Source organism: Gorilla gorilla, chromosome 1, assembly GCF_029281585.2.
Source record: "Gorilla gorilla gorilla isolate KB3781 chromosome 1, NHGRI_mGorGor1-v2.1_pri, whole genome shotgun sequence".
Classification (NCBI taxonomy): Eukaryota; Metazoa; Chordata; class Mammalia; order Primates; family Hominidae; genus Gorilla; species Gorilla gorilla.
This window is the reverse complement of record NC_073224.2, coordinates 69,772,628-69,797,161: the sequence shown is the minus strand read 5'-3', so window position 1 is coordinate 69,797,161 and position 24,534 is coordinate 69,772,628. Positions and strand designations below refer to the sequence as shown.

General features: G+C 35.6%; 1 protein-coding gene across 3 annotated transcripts in view; it reads left to right on the top strand.

Annotated features, from left to right (window-relative positions):
* PLA2G4A (phospholipase A2 group IVA) overlaps positions 1-22,754 on the top strand; it is a 159,854-nt gene extending 137,100 nt beyond the window's left edge. For all 3 annotated transcript variants that reach the window (XM_004028065.3, XM_055378071.2, XM_055378078.2), the window contains 3 exons: positions 11,404-11,599; positions 13,124-13,281; positions 22,149-22,754. In XM_004028065.3, the coding sequence (XP_004028114.1) occupies positions 11,404-11,599; positions 13,124-13,281; positions 22,149-22,280 (486 nt within the window). In that variant the 3' untranslated portion in view covers positions 22,281-22,754. The remainder of the gene's footprint in view (positions 1-11,403; positions 11,600-13,123; positions 13,282-22,148) is intronic.
* Positions 22,755-24,534: the final 1,780 nt, after the last annotated feature.

The following is a 24,534-nucleotide window of genomic DNA, read 5'->3' as shown; positions in this document are numbered from 1 at the left end:
CAGGGAAGGAGATGGACTGTATCTGTAAGAGGATGTGGGGAAGAGGAAAACTGTGTGTGTGGGTGGTTGGGGGTGGGTTGTTAATAGAAGAGACAAGCATGTTTACGCACTGATGGCTAGGAGTCGTTAATGAAGAAGGTATTACTGAAGAGAGGAGAGATGAGATATAGGATGAAGTCACATCTCTGGGAAGGATGTAGGGATGGGAAGTGGGAAAGGAATCAAGGACACAAGTGGGGAACAGTATTGAAATGTCCACGCTGGGGGAAAATGGCAGCAGATGAAGATTTATCATTAGGTATGGAAAAAGGAAGTTAAGGAAGTATTCATGTGATGACTTCGAAGTTTTATAGGAATTAGGAGTCAAGGTTAACTTGTGAGGATAAAAATATGGAGGTAGTGGAGTCAGGCATGTGGGGTGAATAAAAGTCCGCCTCTGTGAAGAAAAGAAAAGCTTCTGAATGTGGCAATATGGAAAGATTGCTGGGCTGCACTTTGGCCTCACCCTCAAATAAACATGCTTTGTTCCCTCTGCCTGGAATACTCAAAACATTCTTTAGACACAGCTCAAGTGTTATCTTTCTTGACTTCCACATATATGGTTAAAGTGCATAGGACTCAGTCAATTCATCTAATACAGCAATTATCATAGTACATTGTATGTTTTTGCTTACATATATATTGCTTTCACTGTCTGTGAGCTCCTTGTGACTAGAACTCTGTTCTCTGTCTGTGTTTATTTTGTTTTAATCATTTGGTCCTAATTGTCATTTAGGTGCTGGCCAAAATATGAGTATGTAGGATTTTTTTGTAGGTGAATAAATGAAATGCTATGAGAGAGATGGAGTTATTATTTTGATTTTATAGATTAAGAAGTGGCAATTCATAATGATTAAATGGAACAGTTCATGATCTCCTAACCAGGTGGAATCAGTGATAGCCCAGGTCCTCTGACAGCATATCTGTTTTTTTCTCTATCATATGATGATTAAACTGCTCTCAAGACCAATAATGGTTGTTATAATAACTCTTAAATATATAGAAAACCTTACATGTTCAAAGTGCTTTCATACTTTATCTATTTTTGGGGTAGTAAAGGTATTCAGACAAAGAAACAAGTATCAATGAGATAAAATCTTATCAACAAATTAAATAATATGTGGAATGAGCACAGCCCAGGACCTGGCTAGGGAAGTGCTAGTTAAGAAATGGTGAGATGGGACCAGACTCCAAAGCTACAGAATGAGAATTTCTTACCCTTTACCAGCTGCCTCCTTTGTGCACACTGTTCATGAACTCTTTTCTGTGTAGTGTGCTGTGTGCAGCAGTTAGTGGGAAAATACAGTTCCTGATCTCCCATAACATTTTGGTTTTTTGGGGCAAAGACTTTTATTCACAAGAGCCACTTGGAGGGGAATTGAGAAACTTACTATTAAATAGTCATTGATATAAGTTTATATAAGTATGTGTATTATAGGGGATAAATATAAGAATAGATTGGTGCATACTGGAGTTGATGAACAGGGTAATAAATGAAATAGGGTGAGAACAGCACAGAGATGGCAATGAGCACATCTAAGGGGCGGGAGTGATCTGATTAGAAGTGACAGATATTCAGCTCCCTTAGAAAGGCTTAAGGAGAGAGTTTAAGACAGGACAATAGGAAATGGAGAATCGGTGGAGGATTTTAGCAGACAAATGACTTCATGAAATTGGAATTTTAGGATGATTAATCTGACAATGGAAAGTAGGATGAGTTGGAGAATGGAAGGCAAGGAATTAACGTTAAGAGACATGTATTGTAATCCAAGCATAGGATAATGAAGTATTACTGCACCAGAATGGGTGACTATGAATTTGATGACCTATGAGAAACAATGGGGAGGTGGGTTTCAATGGATGACTCTAAGATGATAGCTTAGAAGCTGGTTCTAGTGGTGGAAGACACTGTATTATTCATTTCACCAGTGGGGGTATAAAATGTCAAAGCCATCATTTTATATGTGAATCAGGGCTCCACCACCTTAATGAGTTGGAGGAGGTTTTGGAATATCACTTTGTACCTTTAAAAAGAATCATTTTACTTTGCAGTAGTTTTTAAATGTTGACTCATTATTTGTGATTAAGAATATATACTTGTAAAATGTATGAACATTTGGTTTATAAATGCAGTACTTCCAGACAACAGCTGTTAATATTTTGGTATTTTCTTCTAGTCTCTTTTCGCGGTGTGTGTGTGTATGTGTACCAGTGCCATGTAGTTTTGCATTCTGTTTCTTTCTACTTATAACTGTATTATGAGCATTTTTTCATGCCATTAAACATTTAAGAAAACAATTATAAAGACATATAATACAATAAATATAAAAGAGATATATAAGATGTTTATAAAATAAAATAAAAATATATACTATCTCTGTATACAGATACGTATTTATTTAACAATGCTCTATTTTCAACTTTTAGATTATTGCTATCTTGCCACCTTTTTCTGTAATCATTATCCTTGTACATGAATCTTTAATCACATTTTAATTATGTATTTAGGTTGGTTTCTAGATGTGTATCATTTTATGACTTTTAGTAAATATTTTCAGATTGATTTCTAGAGAAGCTTCATCAATTTACATTACTATATCAAATTATATATGTGAGTCTCTGTTTTACATGCCTTTGCTGGCAGGAAAAAATATTAAAGACAAAGTAAAAAAAATTTTATACAATATGATGGGGATAAAAAAACCCACATTTATGCTTCAGTTTTCTTCCTTTGTGAGACTGAATGGTTTGTCATGCTTATTATATATTGATGTTTTTAAACTACTTTTAATTGGATTATTTGTGATGTTCCTATTAATAAACATTCTTTTTATGTCTTAAGAATATTAAAGTTTGTCTTATTTTTGCAAATATGACCTAATATGTCATTTGTATTGGGACTTTAGTTGTTGATGATTTTATTGTTTCAAATATTTATGTAGGAGCTTCTTCCACTGTTTTTATTCTTTCTTATAATTTAAAAAATTTTTTACACTGTGTTTTCTCTTTTTCATATCAGTTTTTTAAATTTTTATTTTTAATTATTTATGGATGCAGAATACTTGTACATATTTATGGGGTACATGTCAAATTTGATACAATCATATGTGGAAAGATCAATTAGGGTAATTGGGATATCCATCCCCTCAAGCATTTATCACCTCTTTGTGTTAGTAACATTCCAATTCCATTCTTTTAGTTATTTTGAAATATATAATAAATTATTGTTAACTATAGTTACCCAATTGTGCTACTGAACACTAGATCTTATTCCTTTTATCTTACTGTATTTTTGTGCCAATTTTCCATTCACTCTTTATTTCCCCTTTCCACTAGCCTTCCCAGCAGATGGTAACCATCATTATACTTTCTATTTCCATTAATTCAACTGTTTTTAGTTCCACATGTAAGAGCATGTAATGTTTGTCTTTCTGCGCCTGGATTATTTAACTTAACATAATGTCCTCTAGTTCTAGTTCCTGTCATGTTATTACAAATGACAGGATTTCGTTATTTTTTTATGTCTGAATAATATTCTATAGTGTGTAGGTATCACATTTTCTTTATTCATTCATTTGTTGATCAATGCTTACATTGATTTCATATTTTGGCTATTGTGAATAGTGCTGCAATCAGCATGGGAGTACAAATATCTCTTCAATATACTGATTTTCCTTTCTTTTGGATATATACCCAGTAATGGGATTACTGGATCATATGGTAGTTCTATTTTTAGTTTTTGTAGGAACCTCCATACTGTTTTCTGTGGTGGCTGTACTAATTTACATTCCAAGCAACCATGTAGGAGGGTTCCCCTTTCTCCACATCCTCATCAACATTTGTTATTTCCTATCTTTTGGATAAAAGCCATTTTAACTGGGGTAAGGTTGAATCTTTTTGTAGTTTTAATTTGTATTTCTTTGAGGATTAGTGATGTTAAACATTTTTTCATATTCCGGTTGGGCATTTGTATGTCTTCTTTTGCGAAGTATCTATTCAGATCTTTTGCCCATTTTAAAATCCGATTGTTTTTCCTGTTGAGTTGTTTGAGCTTCTTATATATTCTGTGTATTAATCCCTTGTCAGATGGATAGTCTGCAAATATTTTCTCTCATTCTGTGGTTCGTCTCTTTTCTTTGTTGATTATTTCTTTTGCTGTGCAGAAGCTTTTAAGTTTGATGTGATCCCATTTGTTCATTTTTGCTTTGGTTGCCTGTGCATCTGAGGTCTTATTCAAGAAATCTTTGCCCAGATCAGTGTCCTGGAGTGTTTTCCCAAGGTTTTATTCTAGTAGTTTTATAGCTTTAGGACTTAGATGTTACTCTTTAATTGATTTTGATTTGATTTTTATATATGTCAAGAGACAGCAGTCTAGTTTCATTTTTCTGCATGTGGATATTCAGTTTTCCCAGAACCATTTTTTGAAGAGACTGTCCCTTCTCCAGTATATATTCTGGGCAACTCTGTTGCAAATGAATTGAACTGCAATGGGTGGATTTATTTCTGGGTTCTCTATTCTGTTTCATTGGTCTATATGTCCGTTTTTGTGCCAGTATCATGCTGTTTTGGTTACTGTAGCTTTGTAATATAATTTGAAGTCAGGTAAGGTGATGCCTCCAGCTTTGTACTTTTTGCTCAGGATTGCTTTGGTTATTTGAGGTCTTTTGTGGTTCCACATAAATTTTAGGATTTTTTTTTCTATTTCTGTAAAGAATGTCACTGGTATTTTGATAGGGATTGCATTGGATCTGTAGATTGCTTTGGGTAGTATATTCTTGAAATTCATTCTTACCAACATCAGTTAAATGTGGATTGATATTTTAATTTTTATATTATTCTTCTAAATATATTTAACTCATTAATCTTTTTGAATACATTGCATTTGTAATAACACAATCCCCCATAGACTTTTTTGGCATTATTTTGTTATACTTATTATATCATATACTGTATGATTATTATAGGGCACAAGGATATTTTGTTTTAATCTTTTGTGTTCCATTAATCCATCTGACAATCTTGCAGTTCTTATGTCAGTACCATACTGCATTTTAATAACTGTAGCTTTATTATATGCCTACTATAATAAAAAGCATGTCTCCAATCACTCCTTCTGTAGTACATATAGGCATTTCTACCTGTGCATTCTCTTAGATGTGTTTTAAAATCATTTTGTCAATTCTTTTCTTCCCATGCCTTTCTCCAAATTTATATACTTCCTTTTATTATTTATTTAGCATAACATGAAACTTACCATTCTGGAAATAATGAATTATATTTTCTGACACTTAATATAAAGTAAATTGCAATATATTACACATAATATAGTTTTTCTTGTCTCTAGGTATGTACTTCAGCAAGTTCAAAGTAAACAAAATAATCTTTTCAGGCTGAGTTGGAATATTAAAAGTACCTTAAACCTATAAGTGTTGTTATCAAAATATGTATTCCTAAATTAGTCTAAAATATTGCCAAAGTAGAATTGTTAAATTGATAAAAATATTATACTATCAATACTAAGGTAGAATATTTGTTTTACATATAACATAATAAGATTTGAAAATTTGCGAGGAGTCTACATAAAGTTCTTTTGATAGGAGGGGAGAATCCCTAATGTAATAATTGGATATATGCAATATGATTTTATTAAGGTAATTAAATAGCAAATAATTTCCTATTTTTGAGACTGAAATATGGATACTGCCTTTCACAAAATATTAGAGCATAAATGCTGGGCAAAAAATTAGAACTATTGACTTTGTTTCACATTTGCAGAAAATTCTATCACTTCGTGTAGTTAAATGTCATATTTTGTCAAGAAGATACAGAAAGATGGAGATCATGTCTTTTGATAAAAGCAACCACAATTTATGTTGTTGTATCTGTGTTGTAACTGGCCTTGAAAGTTAATGACATCAGTGTGACACTAATTTATTTAGATTACTTAGCACACACCCTAGTAGTAGTCCAATATAAAGAGTTCATTATTCTAAATATTATTACTATTAATTTATCTAACAAAAGCAACTTTGTGTTTCATTTTGTCAAGTTTCTTTTTGTTAACCATTTAATATCTTAGATGTATAATATGAAAATTTAGTGTACCATTAGAGCTCATCTAAAGACAATCAGTGAGATTGATTGTTGGTCATGAAAATAAGCCAAAGTCTTCATACTCAAGCATGCAAAATTAACAGGCTGTGAATTTAGGGGAAAATGAAGGGACTTTGGGTTTTATCGGGGAGCAAGAAAGCAAGGAATATAGAAGAATTCAGAGTTTACTACTTGAAATTATTTTCTCCTTTATCTTACTAACTTTAAGGGAGAGTAATAGATTTTAGTTATTATGCCATAAATTAAGTTATATTGTGTTGCCATACGTTGGACATAAATCTGGCTCAGTTTTTCAGTGCTCATTTAAATGCTTAATGACAAGAGGCCAGAACAACGGGTTAATTCTCTTAAAAATTATTCAAGGAAAGAGAGAACGAGGAAATGAGGGAAGGAGAGAAGGAAGAAAGAAGAAAGGAAAATCTGAAATGAGGCAGTCTTCACAAATGATGGAAGTAATGTATCTAAATTAAACTGATCTGCCTACATTTCATTTAGGGTCAGAATTCCATTTAAACCCACTAATAAAGGAAAAAGTATCTATATTTTTCCACAATCACCTGATTTATTTGTTGAAATGAGGGCATCACCTGTTTTAGAATCTCCACATATTATTCACTTATAATGCTTAGGTTGGCCCACATCACAGCCAAATCAGTCCAAGCATTAGCTTTGTGGGCACCAATCCACAACGGCTGGTGAAGGAAAGTGCACAGCATTTAATGTAGTACTTCCAGTTTTATCTCTTGTACTAGTTTCCTGGAACTTCTGTAACAAATTACCCCAAACATGGTGACTTACAACAACAGAAATATATTCTTTTACAGTTTCGGAGGGCAGAAGTTGAAATTAAGGCATCAACAGGGATGTCGTCTCTCTAAAGCCTCCACAGTAGACTCCGTCATTGCCTTTTCCAGCTTTTGGTGGTTCCAGGCATTGCTCGCCTTGTGGTTGCATCTCTCCAATCTCTGCCTTCATTTTTGTATGGCCTTTTCTTTTGTGTGCATGTCTTCTCTTGTATCTCATATAAGAATAATTGTCATTGAATTTAGGGCCCACCTACATAATCCAAGATGATCTAATCTCAAAATCCTTCATTAAATTACATTTGCAAAGAGTCTTTCCCCAAATAAGGTCGTATTCACAGGGCCGAGGGATTAGGAAATGGTATTTTATATGGAGCCACCATTCAACCAACTACACTCATATTGGTCACTCACATTGAGAATCAGACGTTTTGTGATGATATTACATTAAGTTGACATTAATTTCCCTTTACGTATTTTGTGAGTTTATGGTAACATCCCTGTGAATAACTAACCAGAATTACAAAGTGCTGTGTAAACTCTATACAACATTAGATATAGAAAATTATTTTCATGCCTATTGCATTATAAAGCTCTTGAAGCCTAATACTAGCATGCCTTTTATTAAAAGTAAGAGAGACTATAACTGTAAAATAATTAATTCTAACTTGTAGTTTCTATCTGTTGTATTTTATATTACTTGCTTCAATAATTTTTTAAGATTCTGGAGGTTTACCTACATGCTTATATGCCATCCTTCTCCCTAATCTTCTCCCTAATCTTAAAAATAGGTTTTATATAATGAGAAACATTGTAGAATAGAAAGCACATATTCTTGGTTTGCATAGAGACAAAAGAAATCTGACTTCCTCTAATGACAAGTCAATTTATTATTTTATGTATATATATATATGTGTGTGTTCGTATTTTTATAAATAAATGTGTTGTTTCATATATTTAAAATATATATTTATATTTTTTACATGTAAATGAATGAAATGGCATATATATGCTATCATACTGTGTTTTGAATATATTTCTGTAATTTAGAAATAACATTTATTTATAATATTCATTTCTATGGTATTTATTTGTCATTCCTCTCCTTCAAGTCTTCTTAGTCGTGTTTCAGTACTCAAAAATGAGGGCATCCAGCCTGGCCAATATGGTGAAACCCCTTCTCTACTAAAAATACAAAAATTAGCCAGGTGTGGTGGCACACACCTGCAGTCACAGCTACTCAGGAGGCTGAGGCAGGAGAATCAATTGAACCTGGGAGGTGGAGGTTGCAATGAGCCAAGATCAGGCCACAGCACTCCAGCCTGGGCAGCAGAGCGAGATTCTGTCAAACAAAACACCAAAATGAGCACAGACATCTTACGAAGTATCTCTTTGAAGGATACTGTCAAATTTTTATCCCACAGAAAGTCATTTTAGTTAATACTATGTAAGTTTATCTTAAGTTAGTCTATGGAAGTGTGAAGTATCTGAGGTGTCAAACAATAACCAAAATGGATAGTTATCATAGAACACAATTCCGGCATATCGCTGTAATTTGTGGAGCAGCAATTTTTTTGTTCACTGAAATCTTTTAAAATACTTTCTAAAAACTATTGCACTTTACTCATAGTCTGTGTCATTGTTTCTCAGCTTTCACAGAGAAAAACCAGACATCAGAGAGGAAATGGTTTATCCATGCTATAATCACTGTATTTGCAATCATCTGTTTTTAATCTTTTCCACATCAGGATCACATAAGGAAAGGGAAAGTTTCTATCTCTTCCTGATTCTAGCGTGAAGTGAACTATCTAAAAATAGCCTCACTGTTACCTCATGTATTTCCCTTTTCATTTTACCCCGAAATCCACACATCATTGGTCATACCCTTGAGTCATGTTTGTAAACACTAGAAAGCTCTTTCTTTTCTTTGCCCTCACGCAATTGCTCCACAATGTGAACTTTTGGTTTATTTTGATGTTGAATAATCACGAATGAATAATTGTGAACAGTGCTGGACAAGAAATAACAAGCTGATTAATTTAGCTGAATAGAGGGAAAAAAAGAAGAGATTGGTGATAAAAAGCTTTCTCAAGTTTCAAACAAGAAATTATTTACATACATATGGGATTTTCAGTGAAATGTAATTGTATTTAGCATAATGGTTTATGAAGCAAATGCTTTCATATACATTAAATCCTTTGTTCTCCTAGATTTTTATTCATAAGTGGTGTTGAGAGAGTTGATCAACATAAAATTCATGACATTCCAGAAGCAAAAAGAGCAGTGAAAGTTCAATGAAAAGTGTATTTTTCTCTGAATGTAAGCCTGTATGATAAAGTACTTGTTTTCTTCTAATGTAAACTACTGAGGTCTTTATACATTTTATCATTTAATCCTCTCAGCAATCCTATGAGAAAGGTGATAGTATTAGCTTTATTTTACAGAGGTAGAGAAATGAATTGCTGAGAAATAAGGAACAGATGAAATAGAGATGAGATGGGATTGGGAGCCTGCTATGTCAGGGATAGTGAATAATCTAGTCTGTGTTTGTTCCTTCCTCATTATCTCTGCGTTGCCTGTAGGGGAGTATCACTGTACACTGCAGCCACCAAAAATAATTTGTTTCTTGTTGAGCTGTGGTGTCTAATTAGTTTGTCTCAGGTCATCCAGCTAGCAAGTTTTAGGATGTCTGTCTTAGAGCTGGGCCTTTCACGCTGCACAACCCAGGCCCACAATCGTGCAGCACCTTCCTGCCTTTATCATACTTTACTATAATATCTATTTATCTTTCCTGTTGATTTATAAACTCCAAATCTTCAAGGACAGCCTATCTCTTATGCTTAGAACATAGCTCACTGATAATTGTTGGATGAATTAACAAATACTCTGAGGAAATTGTCCAGGTGTACTGCAAAGTCTCACCTTGTATTTTTTCCTGGCATTTATCACAGTTTTAAGCACAAAGAGTTATTTGATTGCTATCTCTCGCCCAACAGGCTATAAATCCCATAACAACAAAAACCATGAATGTTTTACTCACTGTTATGTCCCCACTTCTAACATGGAACCTAGTCGACCACTATTGATTGCTGTGGAATGGATCAATGAGATGACAAGAGTTGTTAAAAAGAACTTAAGATTCTAGTGACAGTATCCCCAAAACTTCCCCTCTCCAGGAATTTTCCTCTCTAATGTTCCTATCTCTCTTCCCTTTCTTTATCCTCTTTTGTTTTCCTTACTTTTTTCCTTCCATCTCTTTTCTTCTCTTTACTGGCATTTATTTATTAAACATTTGCATAGCACTTAATATGTAGTAAGCACTGTTTTAAGCACTATAAAGTATTAATTTATTTAATTCTAATAGCAACCCTATGAGATAGGTATTATTTATATCATCCACATTTTAAATCTGAGATGGAAACATTGACTTAAGAAACATGTCCAAGGCCATGGAGCTTTCATTTGGACTCAGGCATCTGGTCCCAGAATCTGTGCTTCTCCCACTATGATATTCTGCTTCTTATTTATTCTGCTCTCCCTGAAGATGCACATAATGGAAATGAGGTCTCTTCACTGCATCTCTCCATATTGATTTATGTTCTCCAGTTTAAATTTAATTTTGGGGGTGCTTACCCCAGTGAGTTAGCCTGCTTTGGTGCAGAGACAAACCAACCTCAAATCTCCGTGGCTGACTGCGAACATGTATTTCTTGGCCGCTTACAAGCCAGCAGTCGTAAATCACCCGTGGAAGCTCTGTTCTATTTCTCTTCTCATTCTGGCGGGAATGTATAATCAGCTTAGCAGGAAGGGAGCTAATACGTGGAAACCATCATACAATTTGCCACGACCATTAACTAAGCTCTTGGTACATCTGTACAGTCCTCTCTTGGCCATTACATGTAATAGCAATGCTCTGAGGCCAAAGGTTCAACTTCTGTTCACAAAAAGAAGACAAAAAGCTGATTCAGAGTAACTCAAATATTTTTGTATACATAAAATGAATGAAGTTTTGGTTGTACCTTTTAACACTTTGGTGGAGATGATACAGGTAAAAATCCAGTAACAGGATTCTTCTCTGCATCATCAGATTCCTTTTTTACTCCTAAGGGTTAAAAAAACTTTCACATGGTTATAAATTCTCTGAATCCATAATTTTTTTTCTCTAGCAGCTTCTTCAACATAATTTTGCTCAGTTCAGTTTATCAATAATTTTTCAAATGCCTGCTGTGGAGCTAGCCTTGTGCCAAGAATTAACATAACAATAGTGAGTTTGTTTTCAATTTCTTTGAAATTAATGAACTTCCTGAGAACAGGGTTGTGATTCATCCTAGCAAGGAGTACATTGCTGGCACACAGTAGACACCTAGTGAACATTGAATTATGGTCAGACCAACTGAATCAATGAAAACTGAAAATTTCCAAATTCATCTTTCCATCTTTCCTATAGGAACTTCTACTTGCAGAAAAGTGGGCTAAAATGAACAAGCTCCCCTTTCCAAAGATTGATCCTTATGTGTTTGATCGGGAAGGGCTGAAGGAGTGCTATGTCTTTAAACCCAAGAATCCTGATATGGAGAAAGATTGCCCAACCATCATCCACTTTGTTCTGGCCAACATCAACTTCAGAAAGTACAAGGCTCCAGGTAAGTAGGGAGTAAGCTGTATTCCATAAAATAGAAATTAAGTAGGGGACGAAACTGACATTAAACTGTTTCACTCTGTCACTGCTGTACCAGCTATTACACTATTGAATGCTTCCCTTACCTTGATAAACAGATACTATTCTGAGACCTCAAGTACTTCTCCTCTTTCTTACCCCAAGATCCCCTGACTTGCTCACAGTTCAGAAACTGCAAAGTCAACAACTAGTTTAGCAAAAATCTCTGGGACTTTACTTCAATACTTTGAATTATGTTTGTTCTGATTGATTTTTAATCAAATATTTTGACTATCACCCTTGTAAGAAAGCCCTTATTTCAGAAAAATCATGCAAATTTCTGGGAATTTTAGTTGACTACAAGATTAACGTAATCTAGCAGTACACAATGGCTAGCAGTTTCAGTTTGCCATGTTGTATTTCATAGAAAACAAGAATCAAGTTTGAGGCATAGTCTTTTTTGTTTTATTTTATTTTTTTAACCATATCCAGAGGAGTCTCTCGACTCTTGTGTATCCTGGAAAATGTTGATTAACCAAAGGAGATCTAAAGATTTACATGCAGGGTGCTTAAGGCTCCAAAAACCATATTTTAGGACCAGAAAATGTGTTTTCCATTTTATAAATGGAAAGACACAAAAAATAGGGAGGATGAGTAATGGGAATATGCTGAGAAAAATGGTGTTTTTCTAGATTTCTCAGGAAGACAAAGAAAGGATTGATAGGAGTGAAGATTATTGTGAAGCATATAGTTCAGCATAGGAGAAGGTGGAAATCTGACATTTTTAGTTATCAGACACTAGAGCACATGAAACCCAGTGAATTTTCTATCACTGAATTCTCAAGGAGAGGCTCACTGAGCAGTTGGCATGTGTAGGGGATTTCCATGGCATAAAGACAGCCACATAATGTTTTAGTTTGGGTTCTCCCAGAAACTAGTTCTGAGAAAAGGACTCAAGTGCAAATAGTTTATTTAGACGAGCTGGGGAACACTCTAGTTTATTAGTAAGGAAATGGGGAACTGGTAAAGGGAAGGAAGGCAGACAACAAAGTTGCATTAGCAAGCCAGCTACCGCAATGGGAACTTGATCCGCTGGGAAAGACTACAAAATGGAATAGACCTGTGTCCCACAATCATGCTTCCCACACGCACACCAAAAGGCAGGGGAATGGAGTATTTAGATACTAACTCCCTAGAGTCTTTGGTTGACCACTGCCTGGGGAACAGTGTTATTTAACAGAATTTCCAGCCTGCTGTGAGTGGGCCAAGCAGGCTTCTACAGTTGCAGGGCAGGATAGAAAGCCCTCAGGCACACAGATGTCAGATATTGGCAGTTGGATGTCATCTGGCCAGAACACACAGACACGATAAAAGTCAGAGATGCTACAGAGTACCCGGCTCTGTGGGGGCTCCCACTGCTGTCTTTATGTCTGTATGTTTTATTCCTTGGGTTTTAGAGATATTTTGTAGTTTTCAAAATAACACCCTTTGTGACTCTTCTGGTATTTAGGTGTTCCAAGGGAAACTGAGGAAGAGAAAGAAATCGCTGACTTTGATATTTTTGATGACCCAGAATCACCATTTTCAACCTTCAATTTTCAATATCCAAATCAAGCATTCAAAAGACTACATGATCTTATGCACTTCAATACTCTGAACAACATCGATGTAAGTATCTCCTATGGCCATTGACTATGTCAAATGACTTCCATAACATATAAATACACCAATACCTCTTTTCAATTAAAAATAAAAAAATAAGTGTTACGAATGACACCACCCAAAATATGCCACTTTACTTTTCATGAAATATTTTGCTAATCTTCAGAAGAACTCTACAAAACTGACAAATAAGGAAACTCATTTTATGCTATTATTTTATTGAATGATTGGTTAATACTCAGTTTCCATATATTCTATATATTTATTATATGATATAACAAATTATAAGTAAGGAAGAAAAGTGATGAAAAGGAAATATGAGTATGAAAGTGAATGGAACCAGAAGTGTAGTTAATCTGCAAAAATATAACATTAATTTTAATAAATACATTTATGATTTTACATGTTTTCTTTTTGTGAATTTGAGAGCAGTATCACAAAACGTAACAGCCTTTCCTTTTTTTTTTTTTTTTTTTTTGAGATGGAGTCTCGCTCTGTCGCCCAGGCTGGAGTGCAGTGGCGCCATGTCGGCTCACTGCAAGCTCCGCCTCCCAGGTTCACGCCATTCTCCTGCCTCAGCCTCCCGAGTAGCTGGGACTACAGGCTCCTGCCACCACGCTCGGCTAATTTTTTTGTGTTTGTAGTAGAGACGGGGTTTCACCGTGTTAGTCTCGATCTCCTGACCTCGTTACCCGCCCGCCTCGGCCTCCCTAAGTGCTGGGATTACAGGCGTGAGCCACCGCACCTGGCCAGCCTTTCCGATTTTTAGCCTTTGAGATGTCAAGTATGCTTTGCTTTAGAAACAAGTCATTGTCTTCAGTATCAATCCCTTCTATCATTAGTGTATCTTCTGCTAAGATTCTGTGTCTAGGTGAAATTCTTTCATTTTTAACTTACCGTATAGGAGCACTATTCTGTAACTGAAATCATTGACTTGTGGTTCCAAATCATAGTGTCTGACAAATGATTATCAGTTGTAAAAGCTTAAGTTCAGTGGCCTAAATGGATTTTGTACATTAGAAAAACAGAAAAAAAGAAATTAAATGGAGAAGGAAAGGCATCATGTCTGATTTACCAGTCTTTTTGGTGACTGTAAATGGCGCAAAGGAACTCAGAATATGTGAATGAGTGTTCTGTTTATACGGGCTCTAATTAGATTTTGTGAGCTAATAGAACTCCACACATCTAGTTTGCTTGCTTGTTTCGTTTGGCCTGAGACTAGTAATATCAACTGTATGCAATCATCACAGTTGCACCATAATATATTTGTTAATTAATATCTTTAATTTTTGTAAATGTGTAAAATTTTCCCCAATAAGCTTTGATTCTTACGACTCTAAAATTCTTTTTTTCAGCCTTCATTTACAAATAGATGATAATTCATCTAAAAATGCTTATCAAAATATATAGCATATGTCATTTTCTCCATAGATTTGTTTCCTTTTTAGAAAAAATATTTCAAGCAGTGGACATCTGAAATCCAAGTGATACATTATCTCTATGGTGATGGCAAAAATTGAAATGTTAAGAGATAAACGATTAATCTCTGATTTGTAGGGAGTGAACATAAATTCTCAAAATAGAGTTAGTTGCATTTTATAAAACCTCATGCTACTAAAACAGAGGTAAGAATTAATATCACAGTCACCCTAGTTTTCCAGTATGAGCCAATAAACTCAAAACTACACATTCCTTGGGATGAAATGTATTAAATTTGATAAGTCTTTCTCAAATGGAAAAAACAGATTGTAGGAATATACAAATACCATGTTGGACTTGGGAATAGATATACATATGTGTATCTTAACCAAGTACATTTGTCTTGCTGTTCTAGTTTATATAAAGTCTGCTAAACAATTTGCAATAAGGAATGATACAGTTTTATTTATATATTTTACAAACATTCTTCAAAGTAGTTTGTTTGACACATAGATGTAAAAGTTAGTGCCTGAACAAAAATAGAATGAATCCCAGAACAACTGTCCCGACCTATACACCTCATCAAATGCTGATTCTTCAGAAACCATTAATTTAGCAGTTTTAAAAATATGTTTTCACTTTTTATTGTTCTAAAATATACAAAACATAAAATTTATCATTTTAACCATTTTTAAGTGTGCAGTTTAGTGGCATTAAGTACATTGCATTATCGTGCAACCAACCCCACCATCTATCTCCAGAACATTTTACATCCTCCCAAACTAAAACTCTGTAACCATTAACTAGTAAGTCCCCATTTCCCCTGCATTTTTAGTAACAATACCATCAGGTTTTCATAGGAAGATTGATAAACTCATTAAAAAATAATATGAAAGTGAAAAGGACCAAAGTAGGCTAACTCATCTTGAAGAAGGAAAGCAAAGTTAGAAGACTTACTTTACCAAATAGAAAGACAGAAAGATAACATAATTAAGAAAACATGACATTGTCCAAGGACAGACAGTAGCACTAAATAAAATCATCCTTGAATAAATTGTGACTATCTGTAATAAAAAAAGTGATCAGATGATTATTCACAAAGGAAAAAATTAAATTTACCTCTTTCACATTATCAACAAAGCCAATACCAGATAGACTGTAGATCTGAGCATAAAAGTAAACAAAGCTTCTAGAATACAACACAGGGGAGTATCTTTATGACTTTGACCCTGGGAAATATTCTGTAAACTTGACGCTAAAAGCATTAGCCATAAAGGGCAATCTTTCCTGTATCTCCAAGTCCTTTAGTTCTGAGAATTAAGCAGTTTTTAATTGCTTCTGCTACTGTTTCTGGCACAGCATGTACAGACAAGGTCATGGGCGTTATATCATCTTTAAATCTCTTACATGCGACTTTGAATAAGCTGCTTAAACTTTTTGAGCCTCCACTTCCTCGTCTCTGAAACAGGTGTGGTAGGATCTATAATAATTGTAGTAGTGAATGTTTAATTGGGTGATGCATGATTACAGAAGCTGCTCAATAAATGAGAACCTTACCTATACATGTCCTTATCTTGTACCCCTGAAGGTCCATGGGGATTACACCCAAAGACCTTTGCAAATGCCCCAGGTTAACAACATAGACAAGTTTGTACAGGTAATGCCAGCTTAGGCAGTCAGTATATATTTTCTGAATGAACAAATGAAGGTAGGCTTTTTCCTGAATTATATGAACATTGAGACTCATGTTCAAGTAACTCCTCTTTGTGTGTGTGTGTGTGTGTGTGTGTGTTTCATAAACAGATAAAATTTTCAGTTTTCACTGACATTTTGTCTCGCCTTAGTGATTCCCTTCTTCTCCACTTTAAGAAAACACATTTTTGGGGCCGGGCGCCGTGGTTCACTCCTGTAATCCCAGCACTTTGGGAGGCTGAGGCGGGCAGATCACCAGGTCAGGAGATCCAGACCATCCTGGCTAACACGGTGAAACCCCGTCTCTACTAAAAGTACAAAAAAGCAAAATTAGCTGGGCGTAGTGGTGGGTGCCTGTAGTCCCAGCTACTAGGGAGGCTGAGGCAGGAGAATGGTGTGAACCAGGGAGGTGGAGCTTGCAGTGAGCCAAGATCGCACCATTGCACTCCAGCCTGGGTGACAGAGCAAGACTCTGTCTTAAAAAAAAAAAAAAAAGAAAAAGAAAAGAAAACACATTTTTATCAGAATCACAATTTTGTAAATGATGGTACTTAAAGAGCAACAAAACTCTGCTGAATTAGCTAACTCTCTCATTCCCACACCATTTGAATAGAGTAGGATACCGATTCACACTTCAGCAACACAGCATATGTTTACTGCTGTAGACCATCAGAGTTCTTTGTAAATGGTGGCTGGACATTGTGAATATAAACTCTTACAATGCAAAGTCACCTCTCCGCCAATTACATAGACAACAGTTTTCAACTTTGCAACTGCGACCACTGTGGCTTAGGGCAACGTTTCCTCTTCAATTCACTCTGACCTCAGTTTTTGCTCTGAAGAGGCCATGCTGTGTCAGCCAGCTGCACCCTCCTATTGCTTCATTGTATCAAGAGATTCTAGCTTGCCTGCTTTGCCAAAGCTAAATTTCAGTTTATCTTTAAAGGACTTCTGCTCTGTTTCTGCTCACGTCATGACAGCAGCCTGGGTTTCTCATAGCATCAGGTTTCTGCTCTTACTCAATTCTCCCAAATTCCTTTTCACTGAACATTGTCTCAATGTTTGTACAATTACAGTAGTATTTCATTTTTTTTCCTTCAAAAACTTAACGTATAGTGACTTACACTGGTAGACATGTGATGGCGGCGGGGCGGGGGCGGGATGCAGAGGCATTGGAGTCTGACCAAATTGGGTATTCAAATCCTTGCTCTGCGGCCTCTTGGCTGGGTGACATTGGGCATATTGGTTAACCTTTCTAAATTTTGCTTTCCTATTTTGTAAAGGGAAACGATGGTATATATCATGTAGGATCAGGATGGGGATTAAGTAGAATAATATAACTTAAGGGCTTGGCATGAAATAGACACTCAGTAAATTGAAGCAGCTAATATAATTATTAGTGTTCATAGTTTTTGGCTTTTAATTATAAACCCCTTAAAAACAGTGACTTGCTTTATTTACCTTGTATTCTGTAGACATACTGATCACAATGCCTGACACCTAAAGTAAATATGCAGTACAATTTTCATGATGGGTGTTTAAAATTTCATTGACTTACTGTGGGTAGCAAGTGTCAGGATACAAGGTGCTCTTGGTGGGATGGAGGCAGAGTTCCCAACCATGGGGAATTTGTATATAGTACATGCCTGCCCACATAGTATGGCTGCATACTCTATCTACTCTTAAACCATCACTTCCATCTGGAGGGAATATGTCTTCTGAGATTTCTTTTCTAGGACCAGTTAATTTGCTATCACAGGAAAATATATGGTTTCCCAGTCTCACTTATTCAAATTATTAATTTGATAGGCATAGTCTTAGAACCAGTTATGTGTCACATTATTCAGCATATGCCAATGATGCAAAGTAATGAGCTTTTTTCTTTCTTAAATAATTCTACAAAGTGCTAAACATTAAATGTTAATTAAAATGAGGATACATCCATATCCAGAAATACTGGTACTCATTTCTTAATTCGTTGATATTTCTTCATCTTGATAAGGGTGTGTAGGTACAAGTAAAAGTTCTATCTTTTAAAAATAATTTATAAGCTTACTATTATGTATTATTGCCTAATATATTAGTGCATAACTCATCTATTTTTAATGCTGCCTATGATCTCTTTCTGTCTCATTTATTTATTAATTCAATACATATTTATTGTTTAGTGTGCCAGAAACTGTTTTAGAAACTAGGGGTACAGCATGGAAAGAAGAATTAAAAGTTTTGAGTGCTTCATATAAGCCAAATATTTTCCCCCAAATATTTAACACTCAAGACTAGCCTATGAGGTGGGATTTTAATTTATAAGTTAGGAAATGGAGTCATGGATTACTTAGGCAGGTTACTGGAAGTCACGATGATGTGGGGGAGCTGAGATGAGGCTGCATGTCTTTTCTCCTTCATTCCTTACTTTTGAACCACCTGTCTCTCAAGCAGCCTTCTTTCTTAGTGTTCCCCAAACACAGCCTTCATTCTAGCCAGGCCAGAATGAATTTCCAGATGTCTCTGACGCATGCCACAGCCTCCCATCCTCAGCCTTTTCATATGGTTATTCTTCTACAGAGAATGCCCAGTCTTCTGCTCCACTTAAAAACCCTGCCTGTCCTTTAACTCAACTGGTCTCACTGTTCCTCTGAACTGAATGCTGCCCTGTGTCAGTCAACCTCTAGTGAGCACCTTCTGTGTATTTATTAATTTTGCAAATATTTATTACGTACCTTCCATGTTCTAAGCGCTGGGATAAAAAAAAAAAATGGCAAGCCTGATGAACTTTCTGCCTTCCTGACATTTCAGTTTTTATTGAAAAGGCAGGCATTATCCAGCAAATTTACAGTAATTTTACACCTAAATATCTTCTCATGTTCTCCTATATTTGTAATTTTTACTTCTCTAACAAAATATACTTAACTTTCTCTCTTGGGCTTATTTTTTATTTTCTATTGTGATAACTCAATATTTGTTTGTAGATTGCTTATAATCTCACCTCTACAAATTTGTTTCTTATGTGGAAGGGGAGATTACATTTTATGTGCTTGTTTTTCTTATTCTCTGCCAGATTTAAGAGATCTGGTTCAACAATAGGAGGCTATTGAATGGCACAAGTGAAAGATGACATGGGATAGGTGGTGAGGCTGGAGAAGGTTGAGATATGAGGGCTTTTGCTGGGATAACACTGAAGGGAAGGATTTGGAATCTCAATGAATTTCAGGGAAGAATGAAAGAGATACAGACACCATTTAAGATGACTTCTTGTATAATAATGAAAAGAAAGGTTTAAATTTAACATAATGCCTTTTTGAATATATGTAGTTGTATCATGTAGGATGCCAAAAGGTTTGAATTTAGTAACTGATCTAATACTGGGCTTGTTTTTTTCTATCACAGAACAGTAACTCCCAAGAACAGGGTATTTTCCGCAGTAATATGAAAAACCTGGTTAACGGTTTCATGGTGTTAATATGCCACCTAGTGGATCAACTTGCACATTCTAACTTGGGGTTTTCAGAGTTGGAAGTGTTCATTTTCCTTTATCAGAATGGCTTGCTCACTAGGAACACCAGCTGAGGTCCAATTACGATAAATCCACTAGTTCCTGATGTTGATATTGCTGATTTTTTTTATGTTCAAGAATTCATTATGAGGGAATTGATAGCAGCAATCATTGTCAGTTTAATTTTTTTGTATGGTCTTTTTTTATTTTAAAGCTTTTTAGGTGTTTAGAAAGCAAATAGTTGGTTTTTATTTTATTTGGACACTTTTATGCAATTAGGGTTGATGTTTCATGGATTGCTGTGAGAAGGAGAAACCAATTGATAAATTTGCTGATATAGATCTCTAGAAAGGCAGGGAGATTTTTAAAAGAAGATGTAGTAGAATACTTTGAATAGCAGAAACGATTTGCTGACTTACACAATATAATAAGCTCATTCTTGGCTATACACCTGGGGTGTTTATTTCTTATAAACTTTATAGCTTCACTTCTAATTTAGAGTTCCCAATTTTCATCACATACTGTCAGTTTAAACATAACAAGCGTAACAGCTGTTGTAGAATGTTTATGTACCAGGTATTGTGCCAAGCACTTTATAGAAATGATCTCCAATCCCCACAAAACCCCAAATTAATACATTATTTCCATTTTAAAGAAGAAGAAATGGGCTCAAGTATTTACACTAATTCCCCTCCATCTCACACAGCCAAGAAGTGTTTGTGCCTGGTGGCCTTTGGTCCAAGTCTCCTTCATAGATCTGAAGCATCTTTTGTCATCACAGAATTATGTTTCCCTATTCTTAAGAAAAGTGGGATCAGCAAATATCAGCTTTACCTCAACGGACTCATTCACATTTGAGCCCATTTCCCCAGAAGATAATTACATATATTACGTTTTAAAATAAGGCATATAAAAGAACCACATTCCTGTGATAGCTCCCTTTTTCCAAAATCTGACTGTGTGTTTAAAGCTACTATTAGAGAATAGAGAGCCTTGCTTGTTGGGTGTCTGTGACATAAAGTCACAGGAAAATAATTGCATGTTTGCACCATTTAGATCTCACATGTTTAAGTGGTGCAAACATGATCTCCTCCAGGCAATGAGCCATGCTTGCCCAGTGAGCTTGCACGTGGTAATGGGAGAATCCCTCTGAGCATGCATCTCCAAGGCCAAGTGGGCCACAGCAGTTGTGAGTGAGAGGAGGCCATAGCATCCTAAACTGCTCAGACTTGCCAAGTATTCCTACCTGTGGCAAGGGGCTGAAAAGCCCATGGACTGTACCTTAATGTTGCTTAACAATCCCTGAGGTAGAGAATAGAAGGAATTGTGGAATAACTCTGTGACTTGCCTCCTGTTTCCTGATGCCCAGAAACATCTATCTCATTGGTCATCGAGATGAAATGAGGACTGTCCTGGGAAATGGAGTCTTCCTGATTTTAACAAGGTTCTGAAGCAGAAGCAGAGACAAGATTTACTATTCAGGCCTTCTTCCAAAGCCCATTTCCATTGCTCTTCAATAACTGCATCTACCAAATTCTGAATGTTCTCTTCTTTCCCCAAATTCTAACTAGGTTAACTTCATACCAAAACCAGTGTATGACAATTGAAATAGCAGTTCTTAGAGGTTGTAGTTTCCTGTGTTTTCTTCTGGTTACCATTAACATGGGTATATGTAAAGAATATATATTGGATATAGGTATGCTGAATAAAAAGTAGTAATTCATTTTCACCAATGAAATCACAGAGCATGATGTTTCCTAGATATAGGAGGCTCATGTTTTATAACTGTATTGTTTCAGTTGAGGAAGGAAGGCAATTCTCCAGCAATGCCTTCTTCCTCCACTAGAAAAAGCTTTTACTTTCCTGGTGGTCTTTCATTTCTACTTGCCCACTAATTATAAAGAACATAAATTATAGATTCAGTAATCACTTGTTTCTTCCCTGTTATCCCCCTTTTGGCAAAGAGCAGAACCAACATAACTTTACCATGCTACCACTCTATTCCCAAATTTAACAGCATAAAATCTAGAACATTTCCAGAATCCTTCTTTCCCTGGTGAGGGAAGGAACAGTAGCTGAATATAAGCTTAACAAGAGTGCAGTGGTGGGATGTTGAATTTAAATGTGTATGCATGACTCATAGATTTCTATTCATATATGTCAAAAGGAATACTCTAATAAAAAGATTCATTCGATTTTTATTTTAATAAAAAATATATAAATGAGTTCATAGCAGCGCTAATTATACAACTTCTGTCTCTATTTGCAGGTGATAAAAGAAGCCATGGTTGAAAGCATTGAATATAGAAGACAGAATCCATCTCGTTGCTCTGTTTCCCTTAGTAATGTTGAGGCAAGAAGATTTTTCAACAAGGAGTTTCTAAGTAAACCCAAAGCATAGTTCATGTACTGGAAATGGCAGCAGTTTCTGATGCTGAGGCAGTTTGCAATTCCATGACAACTGGATTTAAAAGTACAGTACAGATAGTCGTACTGATCATGAGAGACTGGCTGATACTCAAAGATGCAGTTACTTAGCTGCATGAGAATAATACTATTATAAGTTAGGTTGACAAATGATGTTGATTATGTAAGGATATACTTAGCTACATTTTCAGTCAGTATGAACTTCCTGATACAAATGTAGGGATATATACTGTATTTTTAAACATTTCTCACCAACTTTCTTATGTGTGTTCTTTTTAAAAATGTTTTTTTCTTTTAAAATATTTAACAGTTCAATCTCAATAAGACCTTGCATTATGTATGAATGTTATTCACTGACTAGATTTATTCATCCCATGAGACAACACTATTTTTATTTATATATGCATATATATACATGCATGAAATAAATACATCAATATAAAAATAAGCATGAGATAACTGAGTTTTTTGTTAATTTTTAATGAGATATTGGACTATTGCTATGAAAGATTCTCATATTCACTGCTTTCAAACGCAAAAGGTGTTCATCCTAAACTCAACTGTGAAACTTTTAATTTAATTTAATTAATTAATTAATTTATTTATTTTTTTGTGAGACAGAGTCTCGCTCTGTCGCCTAGGCTGGAGTGCAGTGGTGTGGTCTTGGCTCACCACAAGCTCCACCTCCCAGGTTCAAGCGATTCTCCTGCCTCAGCCTCCCGAGTAGCTGGGACTACAGGTGGCCGCCACCACACCCAGCCAATTTTTAGATTTTTAGTACAGACGGAGTTTCACTATGTTGGCCAGGCTGGTCTCAAACTCCTGACCTCTTGATCTACCTGCCTCAGCCTCCCAAAGCGCTGGGATTACAGGTGTGAGCCACCGCGCCTGGCTGAAGCTTTTAATTCTAAATCATGGGGTTTTTTTTCTGAAAGATGAATATATAATTTTTTCAGAAAATGGTATATGTTTATTCATTAAGTAGAAAATATATGTGTAACCACTTCTAATGTAACATTTCCCTTGGCTAATATTATCCTGGACTGCTTATCCAACAACCAGTGTAGCTGACCTCAGAGAATAATCCAAAAAAGTGGTAAGGGCTGAATCAAGCTTAATAAGTGGCCTACCTCTTGCATCTGCAAGATTTGTCTTGGGAACACTGTATGACACAACTGTGGCTGCAGTTGCAGCGGAACTGTTATGGTTCAGAATGTTCCAAAGCTCAGGTCTTCCTCTTCTTAACTGTCTGCCATTCTTCTTTCCTTGAATTATCTTTCTTTAAGCTCTTTATTCATTTTTATTTTTATCCTCTCACCTTTCACTTTTCTGCCTATGAGGAAAGACAAAAAACAATAAAAGGAAGCCTTGAACGTTCATTCTATTGTTCACTGATTTATGCCTATGGCAAATGAGTGCCTATTGCATGCTGTCAAGCATGTTGCAGGATCTCAGGATCTAGGGGCACAAAAGTAGAGGATCTGGGAGCAGTGATACTCCCAATAGCAATGAGCACAGCTGGACACAGCAGTTGGCTTTCAAATCCCATCATATAACAACAGAAACCTAGGATCCTCAAGGAAGTGGCTGATTCTAGGTCGGACAGAACAAGTATAAAATGATGCTAGACCATTTTATTTTGCCACAGTACAGAAGTGCTCAAAGAATTATAAGGGCATGTCAAAAAGACACATAAGCCAGCTTGAAGGGACACCTACTGGCTCTTTTTGGAAAAAATTAAACATTCAAATAAATAATGTTGGTAACAGATTATGATCCATTGAATAATATAGGAAACAATGACCCCATTTGATGTAAATAGATAAATAGATTAATAAGGAACCATATATTTACATAATCTCAAAATACTTCCTCTTATAAAATACTTAATTACAAAGGGAAAAAAGTAACTTTGTAGTAGAGAAACCTGGCAGACTAAGTAATCAAAATTGGTGTTCTCAAAAGTGAGGCAAACCAAAATTGCCCCACCTGGTAGAATGCAAAGAGAATGTAGCATTGCTTCTGTGATAATCCTGCCATAGATGCAGCACCTGAATCTAATCACGAAGAAGTGACAGGCAAACTCAAATTGCAAGAAATGTCAAGTATAGCCATCTGTCATCTTCAAAATTGTAAAGATTAGGCAAGTCAAGGAAAGACAGAACTGTTCCAGACTGAAGAAGACTAAAGAAACATGACAACTGAAAGCAAATGGGATTCTGACCTGA